This window comes from Chenopodium album, chromosome 3 (assembly GCF_948465745.1).
Source record: "Chenopodium album chromosome 3, dcCheAlbu1.1, whole genome shotgun sequence".
Lineage (NCBI taxonomy): Eukaryota > Viridiplantae > Streptophyta > Magnoliopsida > Caryophyllales > Amaranthaceae > Chenopodium > Chenopodium album.
The window spans coordinates 4,597,338-4,608,848 of record NC_137836.1 but is presented as its reverse complement, the minus strand read 5'-3'; the positions used below and the strand labels follow the sequence as shown (position 1 = coordinate 4,608,848).

At 36.3% G+C, this 11,511-nt stretch overlaps 1 protein-coding gene across 1 annotated transcript; it reads right to left on the bottom strand.

The window, feature by feature from the left end:
• Nucleotides 1-753: 753 nt before the first annotated feature.
• On the bottom strand, nt 754-3,901 carry LOC145624747 (uncharacterized). Its single transcript, XM_081677840.1, has 5 exons — nt 3,403-3,901; nt 3,054-3,242; nt 2,848-2,984; nt 2,473-2,730; nt 754-996 (listed from the first exon to the last, which is right to left on the bottom strand). Exons 1-5 carry the CDS (start codon nt 3,899-3,901, stop codon nt 754-756), a joined length of 1,326 nt encoding a protein of 441 aa, XP_081533966.1.
• Nucleotides 3,902-11,511: the final 7,610 nt, after the last annotated feature.

The window sequence follows — 11,511 nt, the reverse complement described above, 5'->3', positions numbered from 1 at the left end:
GTAGACTCCTTCATCAAGATCACTATGAAGAAAGGCATTGCGAACGTCCATCTGGTGAAGTTCCCAATTCTTCGATGCAGCAATAGCTAAGAAAGCTCAGACTGTAGTCATTTTTGCAACAGGAGCAAAAGTTTCATTATAGTCGATGCCCGGATTTTGATGATTACCGAACACCACTAATCTTGACTTGAGACGCTTTATATCTCCATTTGAGAGATATTTTGTTTTGCATACCCACTGGCTACCAAGGGCACGTTTTCCCGGCGACAATTCTTCTAGAGTCCATGTCCCATTATCCTCCAACGCTCTTATTTCCTCTTGCATTGACTTCCTCCACCCTTCATGCTTCATTACCTCTTTAAAAGATTTTGGTTCTTGTCCCAAAATTATTGCTGCAAAAAAATGACGATAATTTGCAGAAAATTTGTCACAATTGATATAATGTGCTATAGAGTAAGGAGTACCTGAGGATCGCTGTGAACATGGAGTAGACGTTGATGGAGATGGACTTTTTGCTAATACTGTATGCGTCACATAATCCCGCAATTTCACCGACGGAGTTTTTTCACGAAAACCTCGACCAAGCTGCTGAGACTGGGCTGCCGTGGACTGTTCAAGATACTAAGCTTGCTCTGGCATTGCTGCCTCGGGCTGGGGGTCAGACCCGAGCTGCTGGTGAACTGGAATAGCAGCAGCAGATTGCCGTTGCGTGCTGGCAGTGCACTCCGCGGCCTCCATGCGGGCAGCAACATATTACAACGGGTTGCCCGTGGAGTGGTCTATGAGGGCAGCTTCATGCTGTTGTGGCGTGGCTGCAGTCTGTTCTTGAGGGGGCTGTTGTACTGTAATGTCTTCCTCAACGACATTCATCTCTTGCGCTTCACCATGTACCAAATTATACTCAAAATCTAGATCAACCACGACATCATCAACCATGGGCATAATGTTCTTTGGCTCAATATTCACCTCATTCGAATCACGGAATGGAAAGACATCCTAAAAAAACTTCACATCCCGGGAAATGAAAAACTCTTTCTTTTCGAGATCATATAATGACCATCCCTTTTTACCAAACGGATATCCCAAAAATACACATTTTCTACTCCGACTCTCAAATTTATCCCCCTTGGTTTTCTGTGTAGGGACTTATAGGTACTACGCAGCGGAATAAACATGAATCATATTCATAAAGCACCTAACCAAGGATCTCATGCATAACACATAAAGAGTAAGAATTATACCTTTGAAGCGTGATTCCACTAGTAATCGAGCAAGAACAAGGAAGACAAAGAACCTCAAACGTGATTCCTCTACTTGGTCCACATGCACGGATTAAGACCTCCACTAATGCTAGTTAGTCGCGATCGAACTCTTCAATCGACTTTCTACGGAGAAGTATGAACAACGAACTAGTCACAAACCACCATGAACCACCGCGAACGCCACTAGGGGTGGCCGGCCACAAGTCCAAAGGAGGGGAGAGGGGTGTCGTGAGAGAGAGAAGGGGAGGTTAGGGTTTTTAGGATTTTGTTTGCCTTGATTCACAATTCACTGTAAGTTAATTGTGACTTAATTTATCAACCCTAGGCATGGATCTTATTTATAGATCACATCTCTAATAAGAGTCCATTACAAAGCCCAATTCCTAATCCCAATCAAACTACACTAGCCCAATCCTATTCATGATTAGTTAAATGCTCATAAGGCCCATTAATGGGCCTCTTACTTGCTTAACCCAATACCTTTGTGTGTGACCTCATAGGATCCATTCTAGCGGGCTTTGGACTATTTTACTAGCCTAAAGATCATCTCTCATAGTCTAGCAACAGATGATGACGCCCCAAGAGAATGAACTTATTATCTCCATAATAGTGATCCTTGATATATCTAGTAATTGCACTTATCGAAGACACAACTCCTTCATTCTGATTATGTGCAAAGAATAAACATCCAAAGGTATGGATTGTATTATATAATGGAGTAAAGCCAAATAAAAACTCAAAGGGTGTTTTGTTGTTTAATAAAGGAGAGGGAGTCCTATTAATCAGATGGGCGACCGCAAGAACACATTCCTCCCAAAAGTAAATAGTTAATTGTGCCTGAAAACGCAAGGCTCTTGCAACATTTAAAATGTGTTTGTGTTTCCGTTCGACTCGACCATTTTGTTGAGGTGTCCCAACACAAAATGTGTAAAACAGAACTCCAGTGGCATTGAAATAGTCACGCAAGCAATTAAATTTCGTACCATTATCACTTTGAACAATTTTAATTGTTTGAGAGAATTGACGTTCAATCATGGCTACAAAATTCATAAAAACACGAAAAACTTCTGTTTCATCATCCAACACATAAACCCACACAGCACGGGAAAAATCATCAATTATAGTAAAAAGATAACGAGCTCCACAAGAAGAAGCATGTCTATAAGAGCCCCACAAATCACAATGTATTTTTTTCAAACATACGGCTTGCCTTATTATCACTAGTAAGAAACTTGTCCCTAGGGTGTTTGGCCTTAAAACAAACTTCACAATTTTTACCTAATCTACCCTTCAAACTATCAAGAGGAAGTAACTTCACTACATTCTCCGAAGGATGACCGAGTCTCTTGTGCCATAGATCTAACTGAGATGTTGGCACATTCACTGAGATTTGTTGCACCGAATGCCCTCCGAAGTAGTAAAGTCCATCTCGTCTAGCTCCCATTCTAATCAGCGTCCCCATTTGGTCCTGTATAGCACACAAAGAGGAATTAAATTTGACAATACATTACAAATCATCATTTAATTGAGAAACCGAAATCAAATTACAAGTCAAGTTTGGAACATAGAGGACATGATTAAGCACAATGGAATTAGATAAGCGCACTGAGCCCTCTTTCTCGGTAAGCACGGTCTCACCATTAGGCAAGCCAACCGGACAATCAAAAATAGGAGTTGTATCAAACAACCACGAAAAATTTCCCGTGACATGATGAGTTGCACCTGTATCGATTATCCACAAATTATCATTGAACTTACCATTCAATCAATTATCCGACATTTTATTATTACTAACAACAGCTGCGATAGCCTTCCATTGATCCGGGGTGAAAATCTGAGTAGCCGTATTATTGTTGCTGCCTGGAACCGAAGTCCTTGTATTGTTGTGCATTGCATTTGCACGAGATGCACCTCGACTATTGCCTGTGTTGCTGCCACGACCCCGACCTGCCCTATCAGACCGTGGCTGATCAAACCATCCTTCGGGATAGCCATTAAGTTCATAGATAGCAGTCACCAACTTTGTGACCCTGCTTCTTACAATGGGTACAAACTTGCAAATACAAGCACCCTGACGCCTCATGTCCTACCCTTTTACAATGAGTGAAGGTGGATTTTTCTCCTCTGCCACGTCCATTACCTGCACTAGGAGCAGCAGCACGCATAGCAAAGCCTACTGACTCCGTTGTTTTATCCCCTGAAGTGGTCTTTGCTTGCCGAACTTGCTCATCTTGAATTGCTAGCAGATAAGCCCGATCAATGGTGGGCAAAGGGTTTTGTGAGAGGATGTTGTCCCTCAATTGAGCGTAATACTTAGAATTCAAACCCATCAAAAAATCGTGTAGCGTCCTTGCCTCACGTCTTTGAGCGTGGAGTTCACCTGCCTTGAAATTGGAGCAATACACACAATTGATTATGGGTTCATGATGAAATAGCTCCTCCCACAGAGCATTTAATTTTCCAAAATAGGTGGAAATAGACATGGATTTCGTCTGCTCGCACTTTGCACTCGAGGATTTCAATTGTTGAATTCTCTGACCATTAACAAGTGCAAAGCGCTGATTTAGATGATCCCATAGCTTCTTTGTCTCTCTATACTTTGTCAGGGTACTCTTAACCTCAGGGTCTATGGTATTCATAATCCACGAAACAAGCATATCATTGATCGTGTTCCAATCCGACTGCGTACAGGGGGGAGTCGGACTTATTATCGTTCCATCTAAAAAATTAAATTTCCGGCGTGCCTCCAATGCCATCTGAATATCCGCAGCCCAATCATCGTAATTGTCTCCACGTAAGCGGGTCGGAGTTATAAAATCACCAGGTCGATCTTGCGACCCAAGGTAAAAAGGGGAATTCGGTTCAATTTTTGAAGGTGGTGGCGGTGGTGGTATATCATCGTCTGCTATTGCTAGGGGTTAAAAAAATCGGCTCTGATACCATGTAAAAAATAATGTGTAGTGTAAAAGCTTGCCTTCATTCATTAGAGATGCCATCAATATATAGTGTACAAAGATATCCTGTTGGACTTAAGAAACAATCTAGATGAGATCAAATATTGCCATAAGTCCTAAGTTATGCCAACTATACAATATAAGATAATATCATATATTTCTATCTTAACAACATCAAAGGGCCTGGAATCATGGGATCACGACCATTAGGAACAATTCTCATATAGCCGGGGTTATCGCGGTGATGTTGTAGCGGTTCAAGCTGAGAAATCTGTTTGCAATTTGGTTCTTCTCTTTCCTCAAGGTGAGTTCTTTGATTTTGATTTAATTAACGAAGTTAGTTTTTGGTTTCAATTTCTTCGATTTATGTGATATTTTTGTAGATGCTGCTTGTTCTTGTTGATTGAATCTGTTTCTGAAGCGGCTTTTAGGTTTTCACCCCTCCATAGAAATAGCTTTTGAGGTTAAATTTTTTTTTTTATTATTATTAAATGATCGAATATGCGACTTTCTTATTTTTTTTTCTCCATTGAAGCAGCTTCCGAGCTTTTTCCGATTAAAGCAAATTCTGAGCTTTCCCCTTTATTGAAGCAGCTTACAAGGTAATGTGTTTTTCAATCATCAAGTTTCCATTTTAAAATCGGATTTACTCTTTGTGAATTATTATCATATTTACTTCGATCTAATTTGAGAAAAAAATGGAAACCAATTTTTATTAATATTTGTGGGTTGAATATTTTAGGGTTCAATTTGATCGAAAATTACCCTTGTCTTCTCTTTTTTATTTTTTTTATTTTTATTTTTACTTTTGATTTTGTTTTTCTTTTTTTTTTTAATAATGTATTTGGTGCTTTTCCCTATATCCTTGCTTCCTGTTCCACCATTCATATGAGGCAGTGGTGCTTTCTTGCTCTGCTTAATACGGGGGAAACTATATAAGTAATCCAACTTAATTTTTGCTCTGCTTCAACCAATGAGCCTGGAATCCTTCACTTGGTTTTTGCAGAAAAATCCAAATTTTAAGTTTTTCTGATGAGAATTTAAGTTTTAAAGCTTGCCTTCTAATCCCTTGTATTTCATCTGGTAAATTGTCTGTTCTCCGTTTTGAATTTGATATTTTTGTTTTCAATTTCTTATGTAATTTTAACCTAATTCTATTTTTGATGTATTATGTTCTGTTCTAGCTTTTCAATTATGTTATTCATTTTAATTGTGTCGTAATCTTGTTGGAATTGACAATATGATTTCAGGATAATTTGGTTGAGTTCATACAAAATAAGTTTTCAATTTTGTTATATTCCTCAATTATATCGCTATTTTGGTCAATAATATGTAGATTTTAATTTGTTTGAGATTAATAGAAAGGAATTTGCTTTTTTTTTTCTTTTTTTTTTGGTTAAAATTGAAAAGGTGGAGACGTTGAGTCAAGGAAAGCAAAAGGAGAAGGTGAACGCAAAATTGATTTTGTTTTTTTTTTTTTTTTTAAAAAAAAAGCTAAATGGATTATAATTTTAAATATTTACTCAATCTTGTATAATGCATATGCTTACATTCTATGATTTAAATTCTTTCTTGTGGCTCTGTGTGTTGTTGGCTTGTTGCTTGCAAATACAGAGTATATATTGTGGGCCATCGGAAATGAAGTACCATAGGCTTTTGTGCTATGACATATAATTCATGGCTGAATTGTGAGCTGATTAGAATAATGGGAACCGAGTAACCAAATATTTCCCAATATAGCAAAACAGAAAACTCTTTTATTTTCAATACAAGGGTTGAGTTCATGAATGGTGATATAAGTCGGTTTTAACTATAAAAAACATAAACATGGACTACATGGTTAATTATTTATCAATTAATTGAGTAAAGTAAGAAGGATTGAAAGATGATGCATAAGGCCTACCTGAGCTTTATATAAACTCATCGTTCCTTCCTGAATTAAGCAAGCTTCTGGATTTTTCCTTCCTGCATTGCATAATGTTTTCATCATATTGCGTGATTTTAAAGAATAATTTAGCAATTGATTAGTTTCGAACACTAAGAATCACTCTCGAATCTGGTTTCAATAAGATTTGCCTTGAAACCGATTGCCTTAAGCTCTACTCTTGCTTGGTGAAGTCGGATGCTAGTCCTTCTGTTTTTGGGTCGATTGTTCATGATATTTTAAAGATTTCTAGTTCTTGTTTATCTTGTTCTTTTTCTTTTGTTAAGAGGGAAGGAAATCGAGTTGCCCATAGTCTAGCTTCTCTATGTAATAGCTATGGGGAGCTTATGGTTTGGATGTAAGATGCTCCTGATGCTGCTTTGGAGCTTGTAATGGCTGATATTAGCTTTCTCTATTCTTAATAAAAGTCTTGCATTTCTTGTCTACTTTTATTAAGAAGAGAGAAAGCTAATATCAGCCATTACAAGCTCCAAAGCAGCAGCAGGAGCATCTTACATCCAAACCATAAGCTCCCCATAGCTATTACATAGAGAAGCTAGACTATGGGCAACTCGATTTCCTTCCTTCTTAACAAAAGAAAAAGAACAAGATAAACAAGAACTAGAAAGCTTTAAAATATCATGAACAATCGACCCAAAAACAGAAGGACTAGCATCCGACTTCACCAAGCAAGAGTAGAGCTTAAGGCAATCGATTTCAAGGCAAAGCTTATTGAAACCAGATTCGAGAGTGATGCTTAGTGTTTGAAACTAATCAATTGCTAAATTATTCTTTAAAATCACGCAATATGATGAAAACATTATGCAATGCAGGAAGGAAAAATCCAGAAGCTTGCTTAATTCAGGAAGGAACGATGAGTTTATATAAAGCTCAGGTAGGCCTTATGCATCATCTTTCAATCCTTCTTACTTTACTCAATTAATTGATAAATAATTAACCATGTAGTCCATGTTTATGTTTTTTATAGTTAAAACCGACTTATATCACCATTCATGAACTCAACCCTTGTATTGAAAATAAAAGAGTTTTCAGTTTTGCTATATTGGGAAATATTTATTTTCACTTTGTTGGACATTAGTCGAAGTATCTAATTTTAACTATTGGGATTCAATAATTCAATTAAAAAGTAAAACTTTTTATTCCCACAATCATTCTAAATTGTTGGGAATTACCTACTTATTTTGCCTCGATGATTAACCTCCCATATTCTTGTTGTTTATTCCTATGGCTCATTGACTTGGTACATATTGTCGGTCATTGGGATTTCAAAATTGAATGACTTTGGGTTTAGGGTACGAGTGGCTGTTGGACATGTAAATATCTATCCATCATGTTTTCTTTTGGCTCTTGATCTTCTTCCATCATGTTTTCTTCCATATTGTCGGACATTGGGATCTTCCACTTTGCTTGCTCACTATATATTTTGATCAAACTAATGATTATTCTATTATTTGTTGTATTATTCTTGCTAGTTCGAAGGATGTCATGGAACTTTCTCCCCAGAAGTTAAGGCTGAAGAGTTAGCTGACTTGAGAGAAAATTGTTTCAATCTAAGCAACGCTGAGATGTTCGGTGTTCTTCCTGACTTACTCGACTTAGCTTCAACAATGCCAAAGGCTTGGATAAATCAAAGATTGATTACATCTCTTCATCATATTATTTGTTGACCCAAATTGAAAAAGTTATTCGTGATGATGACAAAGACAAGTTTGCTGTATTTTTTAACGCAAATCATGAATTAATTCATGACTTCCCCACCGTGGAGGTCTTTGCTTTACTATGATAGAACAATGCTCTAGCGTGTGTCTCCGCATTACTCGAGTCTCCTCTTTGACCTGATGTTGATGTCAACCGTTTTCATATCAGTGAGGCATCTATTCCGTTGGAGGTAGTCGCTTTTAAGTTATCTTTACCCCTAACTCAAACTTTCCTAGCACATAGAGTCGATGCTAATGCTCGTGGTTTCCATACATCCATACTTGGTAGTGCACTCATAACATTAAGGTGTTTCTTTGTCTTCTATATTTTTTCACATGTTTTTTAATAATTATTTTTTATTTCTTAAGATTTCACGTGATATATCACATCACAGGTATCACAAACGTGTCAGAGAATGGACTGTCAAACACGATACAACAACCCTGATTCTCACATTGTGCGATTCAGACATGGTATCAAATATTTTTGTTCATTATAATGATTTGGAGCTAGTTTTTATTTTTTGTTGAAGAAATTTGGTAGCATTTTTCACTATTGTTACCTTCTATTATTTAATACATGTTATTCGTGGTAGAAAGAAGTTGTTGTTGTTACTACTCTGCTGGATTTTCATAAGAAAGACGTTAAAAGTGTTCTATCACTACTTATTGATGGAAGGAACTTCATTGAGATGATCATTTTGTAGTTTGTTGCTCGGAAAAAGCTGTTGATACCATATGATGAGTGGACCTTCAAAGATACTCCAGTGGCTAAGTATATTTTGCAGGAGTTAAAACAACTAGAATTTGAGCATAATGTAATTACCAAAATTAAAAAAAGAAGACATATTTGAATGATGCTTGCAATGTAGCCGAATCTGTATGGGGGACATGTAACTTTTGTTTATCTCATCTGAAGTTTAAGGTACAATTTCTTAACATAGTTGATCTTCCCTCCCCCCCCCCCCCCTCTTTTAAATCAACTAGAATTTGAGCATAATGTAATTACCAAAATAAAAAAAGAAGACATATTTGAATGATGCTTGCAATGTAGCCGAATCTGTATGAGGGGCATGTAACTTTGTTTATCTCATCTGAAGCTTAAGGTACAATTTCTTAGCATAGTTGATCCTCCCCCCCCCCCCCCCCTTTTAAATCCGACTCATTTATTTGTTTTTACTTCTTTTTTCATGACTTGACTAAAGGATGTTGCATCTGATTTTGTTGATTCATGGCACACGGCTTTGATCAAGGGAAATATTCTAATTCAACCATAAAAAAGGGAGGACACTTTTTCTTGAAGGAATTATCTTCTTTTTTGTCTATCTTTCTCTCTCTATTTTTTTGTTTCTTTTTTCGTTTCTCCTTGCGAGGTTATGGTTTGAATGTTTGATTGTTAATTTTCCAGACCTTTCGACAATTGACATAGTTTCATGAGACTAATTCAATTGTGATGGATCAACTCACAACCCCAACTCAAGATAACTCAAGATTGTAATATTAAAGCAATAATATTGTAATTGTGAATGAACTAAAGAATTTGGAAAGGAAATTTGCTTTGATTGATAATAAAATAGCTTCAAGATACTACTCTCTAAGAGTATCTTGAGGATACAAATCTTTGAATTACAAATGACTTCTCACATGACTAGCTCTTCCTTTCTCCCTTCCTAAATACAAACACATACACACCTAAATAGCAAAAAAAAAAAAAAAAAAAAAAAAAAAAAACAGTAAACATACAAGCAAAAGGCACTTACAACAATACTACTTCCATAATACTATTCTAATTATAAGCTGACTTTCTTAACATAAAAATAGAGTTTTGTCTTCATTCCTTAAGTGATGAACCCCTCCTTCCAAGGTTGCAGCACTCTGTCCTCACTTGCTTGTCCTAACGGCTTCCCCCCTCTATGGTATTGTATGAGTGGCTAAGCTTGTAACGGATCATTGGTTTGGTCCATTGCATCAATGCTCTCCAAGAGTTCAACAGCGTGGTCTAAATGAACCATTCATGAGGGCATTGTAAGGGCATTGTAGGTGAAAATTTTAGGTAATAACCAAGCTTACCTTATCAACTAACTGCAACACTAATGATTCTTCAGGGTGAGATCAAGTGCCTCTCCTGTATAGAGGAATAAGAGTGGCAAAAAGGCCGGGATTTTTTTTTTTTTTTTTTTTTTTTTATGTTTGCAACTAAAAGGCATACAAAAATTAAAATACAATGAGAGAATGAAGAGGGTGCAAATAATTCATTGAACGGAAGGGGTACAAGAGATGTTCAAGTGGTTAATTTCATGTTTATTTAAATTTGAAATTGTGTTAGAATAGGTTTGACTTAAATTTCAGGTATATTTCATTGTAATTAGGTGATGTTTCTACATTCATGTCTAATCATACGGAGTAACTAACTATGACATTTCATGTAGGAAATTTTTCTTATGTAGCACCAATAACCAAGTTAAGTGATATTTAATTGAAAGCTATATGCTGCCTGTTGTTGATAATTTATGCCCCGTATAAAAAAAAATGTAGGAGTATAATCTTTTTAGCTGTGAACTATGAAACTCGTATTAGTATTTAATTTAGGTCCAGTTTCCACATATGTTATTAAATTAATGGCATTATATATTCTTATTGTATATATTTGAATGTCAAGTTGTCTATTTTACTCATTATGGCTTTTTTGTTCCAATACACTGGCATTTGGCAGGGTTTTCATCCTTGTTTTGGATTATCTTTGTAGAGCCATAGAAGAAAATTTTCTTATCTCTAGTTACTTTTAGTATGTAATAGTATTAAGCCCTCTTTACCAACTTGGTGTGCTTCTTTCTAGTTAGATTCGATTGGAAGTAATTCTTGTGTGAACAAGGAGAGTATAGTATTCGGTTCCGCTGACTCATCATGTGGGTGTTTCTTTGCCTCTCTATTCTTCCTATTGAGGCTTTTGTATGCAGTCGTTGTGGTGGTTCATGTTGTTGCTTCTTTGTTCTCCTCTATTTGGCTTTCCATTGTTCTTTTCTTTTTTGGGAGGTTTATATAGCATGACCGACTAATATGGATATTGAGCTTAAATTTGTCTTTCTAAATGTTGAAGTATATGAAAATGAAGAGAAAATATATCAAGGGGGCTTCATTTAAGTGGATGAACTTATCTTATTAACAAGAAAGAGCTAATGTTGCATTAGTGTATTTCAAGTTTTAAGTGACATCATTAACAAACTTGACTTGCTTATTCTATTGTATCGTTGCTTGTTCTGCTTTTGTTTTTTTGGCTGGCATGGTATATTTAATTGTCTTTGCATAGGTAAAGAGGGATCATTCAAAAGGCGAAAGGTCATTAACTAGGAGCTATGTTGATGTGGTAAAGGATAATTTAATTTGTCTTGGAGTAGGTAAAGGATCATTCAAAAGGTGAAAAGAGGAGCTACGCTGATGTGTGGAACTAGGACATTTAAAAGCTTCATTACCATGTGAATAGAATCAATTATGATAATAGTGTTAATTGCATATGCTACCTTCAATTTTTGAATCCTCGTTTTAGGTTTGAACGTATTAATCTCATTTTCTTCACATATTATTGACATTGATCATACAACAACATTAATATGGTGTTCAATGTGGAAACTTTTTAGGTGGGAAATGGATTCGAT